The following is a 15,512-nucleotide window of genomic DNA, read 5'->3' as shown; positions in this document are numbered from 1 at the left end:
TTGTGATGACGTGTTTACGTCCTCCAGATACATTTCAGCAAAGCGAAGAATCAGACGTTTGATTTTCAGCTTTTGTTCAAAACAGCCGCGACAACCCAGAGACCACCTGTCGCCTTGTTCAACTCAAAACATGCTGTAAGGTTAAAGGTCAAAGTCTTGACCAAGCCTCTGACCAAGTGTGTGTGTGTGTCAGCAGCAGCTGCTCCTCTGCTCTTTCTTTCCCTCTGCCACTGAACGTTTCCTCTTTACTCTGTTTATAGGGATAACATAATACGTACATGACATGTTTATTATGCTATTAAAACAATAATGACATAATATAAACACCGACAGCGTCCCCGCAGAGATGAACTCCATGTTACAGTTGTTGCATTCCTGATGGGTGATCAATCAATAGTCTGCATCCTGTTTCTCTTGTCAGTTAATTTCTGCATCAATGAAACAATTTAGACTGAATGAGATTGAACACAGTGTTACTGATGGAGGTCATTAAAACACGTCTGATTATTTAAAGCAAAGAAACAAATAGGAACACGAGCAGACAGAAGCGTCACGCAGAGGTGAGCAGCGTAAAGAAGCAGCATCTGATGCAGCCAAAGCTCTGTGCAGTGTGTTCACTGCAACTACCACTGTGTTAACTGTGTGTGTGTGTGTGTGTGTGTGTGTGTGTGTGTGTGTGTGTGTGTGTGTGTGTTAATCGTGTGTGTCCAAGCACAGACCTGCGTTCTGTCAGTTTGACTTCAGTAGCTTCAGTGTGACACAGCCCCGGGGGTCGTGTTTGGGCTAATGGCTGCGGCTGTCAGAAAGGTCGGATGTCAACTCTCAGTGTAGCCGTTAAAACCAACTGCTTCCTGTTTTAATGGCCGCGTGCCGCGTGTCATCAGACTGTTGTGTGTCTTCAACTCTGGTTCAGGACCCAAAATAATTGCTGCTGTTTGATAATGAGGACTTTGGGTCAAAGTGAAGCTGCAGAGCAGTGAAATAAGCTGCTGACCTGTTGAGTTTAACTCAACTGTTAGATTGGGGATCATTTTTTCACAGGGTTGTGGATATCAGGGACAACATCATTCAGTAGGTGAGAAACCTGAGCAGTGAGATGATCATCCACGTTTCAAACAAACACAAGGTTAGCCGAACTCAGAGGAGAGGAAAGCACTCAGAAACAACTCCGCCGTTTTCAAGAACAGGAAGACTGAATGAATTCTTCAAAAGAAGTAGTTTGAAGGATGTGTCATCTAACAGTGATCGAAGCCTCACAGCTGTTCAGAAAGGGCACAGCTGAAGACAAAAGGCTGCAATGTCTTCAAACGGGGGATAAAAGCATCGAAAACGGGCTGGAAAGAGTTTGAAGAATGAAAAAGACGACATGACCCGCCTTGTTTCTCACCGTCTTACCGACCGTGGGAGACGTTGGCTCGGACGTCGGTTTGTCTTTCGTATTAGACTCAGCCTCCCAATGTTTATTGTGGGAGAGGTGGAGGCTGAGATCATGTGTCACACACATTTAGCCACCGTGCAGGAGCGAAGCGGCTGCTTTTCTGGTCTCTGCAAGAGAGGTGTAAAGGTGAAAGGTTGCCTGTCTCTGTGTGTCAGCTCTGTGATTGACTGGCGATCAGTCCTGTGTACCCGCCCCCTGCCAGCCCCCATGCGACCCTGATAAGTGGGACAGATCATGGATGGATGATACAAGAAAGACAAGACTTAACTTAAAGGTGCAGGAGTCCTGTTCAGCCTCTGTGAGAGTGTGACACATGCAACATGGAGACGTGTCTGTGTGCTTCATCCTATTAGCATGTGATCAATGCTTCACATTGTTAAACCATCTCTGGTATGCAGAGAGTTGCCCGTGCATCGATTTCTCCTTTAGCCTAATAAGTCAGCAGAGGCCGTCGTCATCGCGGCACCAGCGACAGACACAGCGTGTGACTATTACTGCACCGGCTGACGTGAGGGGCCGCTTTGTCCCTGATGCCCTCGGTGCTTTGCTCCGTTGTGAATCACAGCAGCTCTTTTTCATGTTTCAACTAAATCATGAAATGAGAAGAAGTCATTTCATTTCTCTCTGAGAGGCTGCTTTCGCTCATTGCTTCTCATGAAATTGGATCGAGCTCTTTCATTGCAAATGTCTTTACAGAATAATCCCACTGTGCTGTCAAACGTCACAGCAGCACAAAGCTCCGTGTGTCAGATCAGAAGTCGTAAACTTCCCGTTCTGAAGGTGATTAAGGGTGAAGGTGTCTCCTGACCCTGAGATCAGTCAGCGGTGATGAAGGACCCTGCGTGAGAGACGCTCTCTGCAGGAAGTGAGCGAGCGTGTGCCACAGCTTTAGTTTCTGCTACTATTGAGCTGCGTGGTTACGCTGGGCTGTTTAATCAGCTCGGCCCGCCCTCCGTATTAGCAGGTGATTAAACGTATTAGCGACTTGGAGGTATAAGCACGAGAACAAGGGGTCTCAGGGAGTAAGGGGGGGCACATGGGGCACAATGGGGCGCGGTGGGGGGGTGTCAGGATGGTGATTGTCGCTTTGCAGTTTTGTCCTTCTGCTGAGGCCACATTTTGACAGGCAGGAATGCGTACACAGTGTACACACACTTTCTCATGACATAGAGGGGTTTGTACAACTCACATGAGTGCACACATGTAGATAAAATGCACACACACACACACACACACACACACACACTCTGTCAGACACACTGGGCCATTGTGTGTGACACTGCAGCCTCTGTGTCTGTGTGAGGAGCGTCCTGACACAGCACACGCCTCCTCCCTGCTAATGTCTGCAGTAACTGACTGTTGATGCACAGCAGTCTGTTTCTAATGTCTGTGTCTGCCAGCAGCTGGGTGTTACTTGTACCTGTCGTGAAGCAGTCGGGCTGAAAGAGTAAGCACTGCACTTCACAAAGATTTTTATATCAATAGTTTAAGTTTTATCAGACCAATAGTCAGCAAACACAAACTGTCATAGAAAACAAAGTCAGAGTAACAAAGTGATTCATCTGATCAGTCGATCAGTTGTTTGATCAGATTGTCGTATAGTCCCTGAACACCTGGTCCTCCCCAGGTGTTTCTCCTCCTGCTGCCTGCTGTGTTTGCCAGAGAACATTCTGTCTTCCTGTCTGCTGCTGACAGACACAGACTGATAGCACTGTTAGCTTGTCTCCTCGTAACAGCACATGATTGAACTGTGACAGTGACGTGAAAGTACAGCAGGACTCAAGTCTATCACAACAACACAAACACATTCGCTCGCTGTGCTGGGCCTCCTCCTCCTCCTCCTCCTCCTCCTCCTCCTCCTTCTACTTTTCCATCTTCTTGTACTTCTACTTCTACTTCCTCTCCTTCTTCTTCTACTTCTTTCTCAGTCCTCTTCTTCTTCCTCTCATTTTTCTTTTCCTCCTCCTCCTTCTTTTCCCCCTTCTTCCTCTCCTCTTCTGTTTCTCCTTTTCTTCTTCACCCTTCCTCGTGGCTGATTGACAGGTCACGGCCTCGGTGGGCGGAGCCTTCTTATTTTGGGCACTCACTCGTGGGGTCAGTTTTAGCTCAGAGGGCTGTGACAGCTCCTCACCTCTTTGTCCTCGGCTTTGTGACAGTCAGAAGTTAAACAGGTGAAGTAATTGGCAGTAAAGACGATCTGTTAGCGTGCTATAATGAAAAGCATTTCTGTAATGGGTTACGGGAACATATCTTAATACGTTAGACGTCCATCACAGAGAAGAATAAGTGAATGTGAGGCCTTTTAAAAGATATGGTCTTCATTTGAGGAGTCTTTTGTGTGCTGCTGAATCGAGAGCTTCCTGTCATTAGCATTAGTTCTTTCATTGACACAGTTAGTGATCATTATTCTCCTCTCTTAACATAAATGAGATTACAGGAAGTGTTTTTTATGAGCAGTAAGAGGTGACATCGATTTAAGAGCCTTTTAATGTTTGCCAATTTTCAGCCTGGTTTTCAGCTTCCTGTCTCTGAGTTTTAATGTATTCTCTCTCCAACAGCCTCGGCATCAACGCGCTCGCTCGGCTGGCACTCACACAAAAATATGAAACACGAGTGACCGACTTTCACCAGAAAACTCAAATAGATTCAAATGCAGTAATAAACTCGAGGAAGTGAACGGCGAACACTGCTGACTTCTTCAACTCCTCATGAACCGATTCACCGACCGCACAACGAGTGGATGGAGGACGAGGTTTCCTCACGAGCACAGAGAGGGAAGCCTTTTAATTACAGACAGAACATTGAGTTGGCTCTGGTGCGGGTCGTCTGTTGGGACGACATTTCTGATATTGCCTCTGTTATTAATGAATAAACGTAGAAGACTTGGCCGGCAGTGAGGCCTCGAAGAGACGCTGCCGCTGCAGCTGTGTGACGGCCGGCTGGAGGACCTGATGGAGCAGCATGCTTTCATATCTCTACAAGAAAACTTAAAACACGGGCTTTAATCCGTGCATTATCTACACTGTTACACTGCCAGGAGCTGGAGCCTATCCCAGCTGTCACTGGGCGAGAGGCGGGGTCACCCTGGACTTTAGTGTCATGGAAGCGTTGGTGTCCTATCTTCAGCGTCTCATGCCTCACTTAACTCAAACATGGCACACATTCAAACGATATAGCTTCTTAAATCAAACGAGGACTTCTTAAACATCCAGTTTCAGTTTGTTCTCTGGAGGACGCACACGCAGCCCTGCTGTCGTCTGCACTGATGAGAAGGAGGCCTGAATGCTCCGTCACACAGCCTTTACGATGAACCATCTGCAGCGACGACGGGCAAAATGTCCAATTTTCTCCAGCTTCTCGGCGCTGTTGGAGCTGTAAGATGAAGTAAATGGCTCATCGTTCTTTCTTAAAGCTGCAGAAGGACTTTTATGTTGAAGCATGTTCTGTTATATTAGCTAGAAGTGTCTTTACAGCACGAAAGCGATCAATAAATCTTTACTAGCCCCGCTTCAAGATGTTCCCCTCGTACAGTACGAGCTGTTTTTATGGCACATTATGTGCTTTTAAAGAAACACGTCTCCACCTTTTTGTTTCTGCTCCTCCACGTCGGCTGCAGATGAAGTCTTCACAATAAAGCCGTCTTTGATTTGAGGCTGAAAGGTGAAAGATGCTGCGTCTGTCGATGTGTCTAGACTTCTTATATTTTATTCATTTGTGTCCGAGCTGCGTTTCTCTTGTCATGTGACCACATAAAGCTGTGTTTACTGAGGACGCTGGCAATTTAGGAGAGCAAAAACCTGCATGAAGGACGAGAACGAAACAAGTATCTGGGCATGAACATTGTTTGGATGCAGCTGCCGCTCGGTGTCCATCGCCTGTCCTAGAATCAGTCTCAAAGTGGGGCTGTGCCTTTTCCCCAGGAAACAGTGAAATGTGAGCGCAGTGTAACGTTCTTATCTGCAGCCTGGGAGCCGATTGAGGTCAATCTGTGATTTGCTGCTTTGGCCCTGGGGACCGGCTGTGATATCACCACAGGGCTTACAGTCGCCCTCAGCTCCCCGTGTTTTACATATCTTCAAACAGTTTGTCTTTGCCTCCTGCGAGGACATCGTATCACGCACGCAGCGTTGATATTGTCTGTTTTCCATGCACTGCTGAAAATGAGCAGAACGATCTCCCCTCAGGGCTGCACATGATTTATTCTCCTCCACCTCCAGCTGCTTTAAAAAGGCGAGTGCTGTGCTGATGTCGTTTTCTTTTTCACCTGTTGTGATGTTATGGAAACGGGGCTGCATATCAGCGTGACGCCTGCCCTGCTTTAGATTCATGATCAACCATGTGAGAGCTGTCAGTCGATCTGTCAGATGGAAACTTCTCTGTAGATACCCCTCTGTGTGTCTTTGCCCTGAGTGGTGCATCATAAGAGCCTGAGCTGGCAGTATGTGAAACCGCTGCACGCTGTTTCAGGCGACGGTTTCCCATCGAGAGCGATGAGACCCAGCAGCTTATCGTCCTTCACACTCATGTGGTTTTGGGGCGTTCGGGGGCTTGTGAGGATGTAGGAAATCAGTCCATCTGTCAATCTGTCGTCTTCACACGATGACTCAAACTCTTTAATTAATGTAAATCTGTGCGTCAAATCAAATGTAGTTTTCCGCAGAGGTGGAAGCAATGAGCTACAAGAACTCATGTTTCTGTTATTGTGTTGCTTTTCTCGTGAGCTGCGAGCTAGAGAGAAAAACTGACTTGGACCAGAAACCAATCAAATGCATCACATCAAAAACTGGCCAATCAGATCAAGATGTCACAAAACAGCGAGTCCGAAGCGAAGAAGGAGAGCTGGGCTGCAACTACCCGGGCCCGACGCACAACATGAGTGAGCCATGAAAGGGACAGGAGAGAGTTCACTAAGGCGTGTAAGGTAACCATGGCAACATTTGCTTATTATAAAAATCAGCAGGATGGGAAATTAACCAGGTAACTTTTACTTACTTTTTACTTTTACCTGAGTACAATGTCAGGACTCTTTCCACCTCTGGGTTTCCGTAGCGATGGTGATGCAGCACGAAGAGGCGGCTCCGTTTCTGAAGTCGCCTTCGAACTGATAAATACTGTGTGAGTTTTTCTCTGGTCATGAAACAGACTGAGATGAACTCTGATGACTCTGTGTGAGCTCCCAAAGCAAACAGACCATCAGAGACAACATTGATTATTTCTGTAGAGAGACGAGAGGTACGGCTTCGTCCACAGGGGGCGCCAAAATCAACACACAGCAACAGGTGGATCGTCTGTGGCCCAACCTTTCTCTTTACACACTGGTTGGATTCTGGTTGGAGAACTACAGCTCCTCTAAACAAAGACCTGATGTGCATCACGCTCAGACCTCAGCGGTGACGCGTCTCCATGTCTTCTAAAAGGCTGTCTCCTTCTCTCGATGTGCTCGGGTCGTAAACTGCAGCTGTCAAGTTTACTGTTTGTCAGCGCCGGTGCGTCGTGACACAAGAGTGAGGATGGGACCAGCTGGGGATGCAAACAGGAAGTCCTATAAAGAGCAGACGGTGTCATCGAACAGCAAAGTGCACAAATCGTGTTTTACACACACGGGTCATTATTAAGTTATGAAGGCTGTCAGTGAACCATCAACACACACCATGTTCATTTGTGGAGATCTGTTTTTGTCACTCGTTGCTTTTTAGCCTCTGGCCATACTTTCATATGTGTGTGTGTGTGTCTGTCTGTGTGTGTGTGTGTGTGTGTGTGTGTGTGTGAGACGGAGTAATATCATTACCTCTGCTCTGATTCCTCTGATCGGATCATCAGCAGCTCCTGGGTTTCATATTCCCGCTCTCATGTCATCGACCATCAAAGACAGCTGAAGAGGACAGTGGACGTTCCCGTTTGTCACACATCCTGTCTGATTCACTTTTACCTGCTGCACTCACATCGCAGGGAGAGAGAGAGAGAGAGGGAGTGTGAGAGAGAGAGAGGGAGAGGGATAGAGAGAGGGAGAGAGAGGGAGAGGGAGAGGGATAGAGGGAGGGAGAGGGAGAAAGAGGGAGGGGTACTTCAGAGGAAACTGTTGGCTTGTAAAACGGAGCCTTCTGTAAAATACAGCGTTTAATACCAGCTGGTTTTATTGATCAGTGCGGTGGTTCAGGGTCACTGTTGTTAGAGGCAGTTTGGTCGTCGGCCTTTTTATGTTTAAACTTTTATCATCCCCGTTGGAATGTGGTGCTATTAATGTATTGTGTTTTTCAGCTTGTTGTAAATGTGCTAAATCTTTGTCCTCAGAGTTTTCTGTGCAACTGACAGATTAACGGATTAGTCGAGTATTCAATTAATCCAAAACATTTTGACTAATTCTCCGAGTAGAGCTTCTTAAACGTTTCACTGAGTATGTTCGTGCGGTGGAAAGACGAAGACGTTGATTTGAGGATGTCGTCTCGGACTTTGGGAAACAATCATCAACACGTTTTGATCATTTTCTGACATTTTATTGATCAAACAAGTAATCAGTTAATCAAGAAAATATTGAACACATTAATAAAAATAGAACGGCTGCAGGTGAAACTCAGGTGTGTCCTTATAGAGACGAATAAGAGACGGGGAGCGAGTGTGTTATTGCACATGTAACAGCTCTGTAAACGGTTACATCCCTTCGTATGAAACGTCCTCTGAGACACTGAAAACATGTTTCTCCATGACAACTTACCTTGGCAGCAGTTAGTGGCCACCTCTGTGTGTGTGTGTGTGTGTGTGTGTGTGTGTGTGTGTGTGTGTTTGACTCTGTGCAGCATTTATTATTTAATCAGCTCCTTCAATAAAAGCAGCTTCAATAAACCAGAGACGAGCGGCTGACTTTTTGGCTGCACTTCCAGCGAGCGCGCCGTCTTCTCACTTATAAAATAGGCCGTAAAAACTTTACAACTGAGCAAATGTTATTCATCGTAAAATGAAAAGTATAAATGAGCAGACGATTAGAGCTGCAGTTTTTTAAAGTGTCTAAGATTAAAGAAGAAAGGCCTGGGCTCCAGGGGGCGCTGCTTTAGCTCAGCTGGCTGCCGTCCTCGTCGACATTGATCGCAGGTTCGACTCCCGGCCTGCCGAATATTTGGTGCAGGTCGTCCCCCACGCTCTACAACCCATTTCCTGTCTGTCTTCAGCTGCCCAAAAGAATAATATAAAAAAAGAGGTCCTGGATGAAGATCAGCACAGGAGCTGCGGCCTCCTGTTTACTCAGCACTGTGAGTCTGCTTTAGCTCAGTGTGTTAGCTGAGCACAGGGCTCTGCTTCATGCCTCTGTTAGGAGGAACAGTGTGTCAGGAAGAGGTGATACTCAAAGAGCAAACAATATCACAGAATTATGACCGTGCTTGATGATGTCGTCCTGTTCTGCAGACTGCTAACGCTGCTTCCACAATATATTTACATGCAACAAATGTAAGACTTATTATCTTGGCCAATATAACATTCGGTTCCCTCCGGCTTCCTCCCACAGTCCAAAGACATGCTCGTTAGCTTCACTGGTGACTCTGAATCGCCCGTAGGTGAAAGGTTGTCTGTCTCTGTGTGTCAGCCCTGTGATTGACAGGCGATCAGTACAGGTGTAACCCCGCCTCTCACCCAATGACAGCTGTGATAGGCTCCACCCCCTCTCCGCGACCCTGGACAGGATAAGCGGTGTGGCTGATGGATGGATGGTGTCAGTGGGGATGTGATCGTGTCGTGCTTTTATCTTCGTTACAGCCTGAAAGGAGTTAAAGAGTTTTATAATATGATATTAATTTCTCTTCTGCAATTGTCTTCTTTTTTTTCTCCTGAGACACTTTGTGATTTTATACTCAAAATAAACGTACTTATAAATAAAATTACATCGACTTTAAAATCTGTCAGCAGCTAAGTCGACTTTATGACGTACACAGGATTAAAGGAGAGAAAAGAGGAACATCTATGTTGTGTGTGTAGACGCCCTTACAGTCAGAAGCAGGTTACGTTGATAGAACAAACCGATCAGTTGATTGATGCAGTAATCAGAACTTGAAAAATCCTGCTAATGAGTGAAAATGACTCGGCACAACACAGAAACATTTGGCTCACATTTTCTTTCCCCCCCCAGAAATTCTTTAATATTTACGGCCTTTCATGCAAATCACCAAAATGAAAACGTGCCAGCGTCTGTTCGGCGTGCACGCTCGTGCATCTGTCGTCTGTCTTCATTCAAAGACGTGGCAGGAGAGAAAAATGTGCTGACAGCTTTACTTTGAAACCGGTCCAGAACGATTTGAGACCCTGCTGCTAATCCTCTTGTGATCAACCTTTGGATGCTGATACAGCCTTTACCAATCATTAGCTGCGAACCAATTAGCTGTGCTCAGGACGTTTACAGCTCGTTCCTCTTTTCACACAAACTCTAAAAGATTCTGTTCAGAAGGAAATTTAAGGATGCACTTAAATCTTTGTTGCAAGTGTTGCAAGATTTAGCGCAGCGTTTCGTTTGTGCCGTCTTGATTTATCCTCTTGGCTGCCAAACATGAATCAACTTATGTTCACACACTCACACACACTCACACGCGATCTGCACTGGTGACGAGAGGACCGAGAGTGATGCTGTCGGAAGTGATTATGCAGCTTGTTTCCTGTCCATGTTTTTAGCAGTTATGTAGATGTCAAAGCTGCAGAGGAAATGTCGCGTGAGGTTGGCAGACCTGTAGACTGTTGATTTGTGGGGTGTTTTATAAGGTGAGGCTTCTCACTGAAGGGTTTTATTAGTGAACGGCTGCAGACCTGCAGAAACACAGTGTTTACCAGCATTGATGGTGAGTAAGACCACGTCTCATTCATGAAACATGCATAGTTAGATTTAATGCTGTGGCAATCATATAAGGTTGATATGTTTTGGTGTGTGTGTGCATGTGTTTGGTGTGTGTGTGCATGTGTTTGGTGTGTGTGTGTGCATGTGTTTGGTGTGTGTGTGCATGTGTTTGGATGCTCACTCACTCAGAGGCTGGACTTAAATCAGGAGGTTTTTTGGCTGCAGTAGTAAAGTATCCGCACATTGTTCGTGCTGGTTAAAGGAAGTGTTCTGAATGAGCTCAATCACTGACGTTCTAACAGCTACAGTATGTCTGTATGTCTTAAACACTATGAAGGCTTGTTTTATGTTGACCTGCTGTACTGAAGTGTTTCCTCCTCATGAAGATTAGTTTGTTAGAAGATTCAAACAATCACTGAACGTGTTGTTGCTGCTTTTTGCTTTGCTGACTGTAAAGCTTTCGATTGTAAGAGACAGAAAGGGACTTTTGTTCATGCTGAAAACCCCGCGAGGATACATCAAGGTAACGATGACACAAAAAATCCCCGCTTCAGCTTCTAACTGTTGTCCTCTTTATCAGAGTCTCGTCACGCTGGCGTCTACCAGTAGCATTCAGGAAGCGGTTAGCCTTGTTGGAGGATGGTAGACGGCTCTCAAAGCAAATGGAAAATTGTCACTGCAGCACACGTTCAGACATTTAGATAAAAAATGAAAGAATTGGCCTCCCTTCTCACGGATTAGTCCTTTTTACCTGAACCCTTGGAGGCAGCGTTCTGATGGAGTGAATATCATGCAAATGGAAGAAAGTGGAGCGATTATGAGAAACCTTGTTGAGAAGCAGAGAGTGCTTTGCAGAACAGAAATATGATTTTTTGGTGTTAAATTAAAAACAAATTCACCGTTTCAGGTTCAGAGAGACATCGATTGAAACATCGCGCAGAAACAAACTGCTGTTCAGCTGTGGGTTGATAGTTTGATCTGTCTCTCTAACTAGGCCACCGGAATGCATCTCTGTGCACTTTGATGTGGTGCATCAGACCAGCGCAGCCTTTTAAATGCTGATGTTTCCCCGGTGCATCCTCCCAAAGATTTACTAGAAGTTTTACACCGCATCAAACTGCTTCCACAGTTTATTTGCTGATGTTTTTATTGAAGTTGCGGGGAGTAAAAGTTTGTGGCAGGTATATTCATGCAGCTTCTCTTCTTCTGTGTCTCCTCACTCAGGTTTACTGCTGCTGAAATGATGATCATGACGATGATGGGAGGAGGCCACGGACGAAGGTGCAGCCCTCGCTAGACTCCCGCTTACTCCTCCCAACTTCAACCTTCCACCATCATCCACTTCTACCATCCCTCCCCCTCCCCATTCCTGGCGCCATGGCCAACCACCTGGAGCTGATCCAGGAGCTGCAGCAGCTGGACAAGGTGCCCAGTCTGGAGAGGCTGCGGGCGGCCCAGAAGCGGCGAACGCAGCAGCTGAAGCGATGGGCCGTGTACGAGAAGGAGATGCAGAACAAGAAGCGGAAGGCCGACAAGAAGGGACGCAATGCCAACCTGCAGCTCTCAGAGTCCAAGAGGCATGTGTCGTTCGCTGCCAGCGTGGCGCTTCTGGAGGCGTCGGCGAGGAACGACCCCGATGAAGGTAGGGGGCACGAGAGAATGTTTACGATGCTCACAAATTAAATGAAAGAAGGATTTATGTGGATACAAGTGCTCGGAACACATGTGAGCAACGTACACACAGAATATACCCACTGTAGATTTATACCTGTGTAACAAGGCAACACAGTGAAGGTATGTGCCGCGGTGTCTCTCTTCAGCTCGGAGTCAAACCCAGCACAAAGCTCAGTGACGCCACGTTTGAATAATTACTCTAATTTCAGCTTCACCTCGTTACTACAGCGAGACACAGAATGCCAAGGTCAGGGAGGCGATTAGCACGGCCGGCCCGCTTACACCGCTGCAGGAACTCCGTCCATTTGAGCCGAATTTGTTCTGCTCGGAGACTGTTTTATCATCGGGAAATAATGGAGTTGTCACAGTGAGATGAAACTCTGCCAGTCTTTTAATTAAAATTTCCACGGATGGTGCCCCCTCCCTATTTGGAGATAATAATTGTTTTCCTGCAGTACAAACAGTCCCAGGATGCCGTGGCAGTGCTAACAGTGTGTCAGTGATGCAGCATTGATAACAGGCTGCTTATCATTGAGATATGACATCTAATTTAGCTGCACTTTAACTTGAAATAAGATTAAACTTAAACCTTTTATAGACACACTGAGCCTGCAGCCGTGCTACTGTACGTCTGTTGGGTCTGCACGATGTTTTTACAGATATGGAAACAGCCTCGGGGCTCAGGCATGGTCACACTGATTCTGACTGAGCAGAAGCAGCTCTGCATGGGGAATGCACGCACACATATGCACATGCACATGGACTGCAAAGTGCCCTGCATGAGCTCCAGCTGGAGTGAGAGTCAGAGGAAGTCTTGGGATTCGTGCCTGGTGGATTTTAGCATCATGTGTGGCCTTAAATAGAGATTTAATAAAAGCAGCAGGCGACAGACGGATGTCACCTCGTTGAATAAAAAGAGAAGATACTTTCATCAGTTATGTCACAGTGCAGCTGATTCTGCTGCTTCATTACACTCAGATAGAGGTGGTGTTGTGTTGAAAGAGCTGTACGCTGCTGTGCGATTTGTAATTCCCAGAAAGCCTGCTGAGCCACTTAGACTTTGAACCAGGGTGCTGTGGCTGCGGGGGATCACGCAACGCTCAAGATTTCTTTAGAAAACCACGTCGACTATGGAAACACTCGTCTGCTGTCACTTCCAGGAAATGTGTAACAATAACTGCTGTCAGTCGAGGTTTGATGGAAAGTGATTCAGCAAAGCAGCTTCCAAAAAACATCAGCCAGATATTCGTTCAAAGTCAGGTTACTGTTCACATGTTGGCACATTTATCTGACAGACAGAAACAGCCGGCGCTGAGCGGCGCTCTGTTCATCTGCAATTTGTTTTGACATTAAATATATTTGACCTTCCAGCAGAACAACAGTCCCTTGTACGTACATATTTTCAAGGCCATACTGCTTTAAATTTACATATGACAACATTTTAAATGAAAACAGTTGTTAGTATTTCAGCATCTCTGCTGGAGTTTGTTCAGCCTGCAGCCTCTGTTTGAGTGTGAGGGCCGGATGTTACAGCCCTGCAGCAGGCTGAATGATTACAAGTAAGACAGTCAATGTTTATTACACATATTTCAGTAAACTAACTTGACATCTAAAGCGCATGTCTTTATGTTTTTAACCGTGCAGAAGAACAGTCGTAGGATTGGCCGTGTCAGTCGCCCTCTGATAGATCCCAACAACAACCGGATGCTTTCCTTTGTTCTGAGATTCTTGATCCCCGCAGGATGAGTCCAGAAGACTTTGGTGATCCTCCTTGTTCCATCTTCAGCTCAAATTTCAGTTTGTCCAACACTTTGGTTTATGACCTCATTAGGGCTGTGACACTGCTGAATTTTTCTAACCGCGGTGAAACACTAACGGCCCCTTGCGCTTTGGCGGTTAACCGCCGCCTCGGCCCGCTGCTGGGGAAATGTTTAGTTGTTGTCACTACAGCGCGCCCTCCAAACAGTAAAACATCATCAACACAAATGAACACAGCATGAGCGGTGGAAACGCAACGTTATTAACCACTACTGAGTTTGTGTCCTTAATTGTAGAAAGTAAGTCCGCGGTGACGGGCGAGTTGTTGATGTTGTAGCGGCTAAACTAGCACGTCACGAGACTGCGCACAGGCTCGTCTGTGCTGATGAGATGCACAGAGGTTAAACAGCGGCGCTCTGACAGCCAGGTGTCTTTTGATGATTACTGTGATTTTAACACGAGTTTGTTCATGATGTTTCGTTCTGTATGGAAAGATGAGCTGCTTCTCAGGGACGCATGCATCGTGACTTTACGTCCTTTAGATTTAAATGCAGCAGAGACGCTGGACGCGCACCTCGCAGCATCACTGGGTCTATGTATGATATTAGAAACAACAGCGGGGATGACGGTCACTTGGTCCACCGCGCGGTTGGCATCACATCACTGCAGCATTGCGGTCATGCAGTTACCTTCGACCTCATACCAGCAAACCTGAAACAATCTCTCTTAATAGCTGCATCACTGCAGCTATTCGTTAGGCTCAGTGTGACTCTGGTGTGAGCGTGAAGGATTGTCTGTCTCTGTGTGTCAGCCCTGTGATTGGCTGGCTCCAGCCCCCCTCCCCGAACAGGATGAGAGGTATAGATGATGGACGGATGGAATTCCCACATCAGTGAGGCTGAGTCGTGTAAATGACAAACATATGTTCATGTATGTGATGTCAGCATGATCTCTATAAGTGTACACACCAGGCTTTTCTGCAGGGCAGCTCTCGACACATTGAGGGCAGATTTTTGTGCCCTGATTTGAACGTGACTGATGCAGAAGCTTTGCCAGTTTTCCTCACTGCTGACGGAGCTGGGGCACAGAAACGTCTGCTATCAGCGCTGTTTAATGAGGGTGACCGTGAATGAGGCAGAGAGATAAACAGAGAGGGAGGCTCGGTGTAGTGTTGCCCACACAGCTCCAGTGGCAGCTGGCTCGCTCAGGAGCCTGATAATCTCCTCTCTCAGTCCCTCTGGTCCCCAAATGCTCCACCGAGCATCATGACTCCACACGCTACGCCGCTCCAGGCACACTGTTCACACTCGCTGGGCTTCTTTTACAAGAATATTATGTGACAGCTTCATGCATTCTGCTTTGCAGTCAGCATGCATCTAAATCTGAGCAACTGAGAGGAACTGCACATCAACGCTGACTTTAGTTGAACCAAATCTCAACTACATTTTAGACCCATAATCTGCAAAAACAACAACAAGCAAAACCAGAATGAGCTGCTGAAAGTTACCAAAGGATTTAAAGGAATAAAGGAGCCATCCAACAACACCTCCCCCTGCATGAGGAGGAGGTAAAAGAGAGGGGGAAGTAAAACATCAGCAGAGACTGAGGCTGACTCTGACCCGAGGCTGACTCTGACCCGAGGCTCACTCTGACCCAAGGCTCACTCTGACCCGAGGCTCACTCTGACCCGAGGATGTCTCTTTGGCCTCGAGGCCTTAATAAACCGAGAGTATGGACTGACTGCACAGACTCCTGTTTAATCCCTGAATGGCTGCATCCAATGAGATGTTTCCTGCGTGGTCTCTGTGGTTGCAGTCAGCATCAATGGGT

General features: G+C 46.7%; 1 protein-coding gene across 2 annotated transcripts in view; it reads left to right on the top strand.

Moving 5' to 3' along the window:
* ppp1r16b (protein phosphatase 1, regulatory subunit 16B) overlaps window positions 1-15,512 on the top strand; it is a 94,024-nt gene that overhangs the window by 16,223 nt on the left and 62,289 nt on the right. The window contains exons 1-2 of one of the 2 annotated variants that reach the window (XM_069678691.1): window positions 10,214-10,254; window positions 11,475-11,892. In XM_069678691.1, coding sequence (XP_069534792.1) covers window positions 11,628-11,892 — 265 coding nt within the window. In that variant the 5' untranslated portion in view covers window positions 10,214-10,254; window positions 11,475-11,627. Of the gene's footprint in view, window positions 1-10,213; window positions 10,255-11,474; window positions 11,893-15,512 lie in introns of those variants that run through there. The other variant, XM_069678690.1, reaches the window with a different exon arrangement.

Source organism: Semicossyphus pulcher, unplaced genomic scaffold (assembly GCF_022749685.1).
Source record: "Semicossyphus pulcher isolate SPU_LCO1_2020_fin unplaced genomic scaffold, fSemPul1.0.p SCAF_3, whole genome shotgun sequence".
NCBI lineage: Eukaryota > Metazoa > Chordata > Actinopteri > Labriformes > Labridae > Semicossyphus > Semicossyphus pulcher.
The sequence above is the reverse complement of the archived record's forward strand: the minus strand, read 5'-3'. Positions and strand labels throughout refer to the sequence as shown.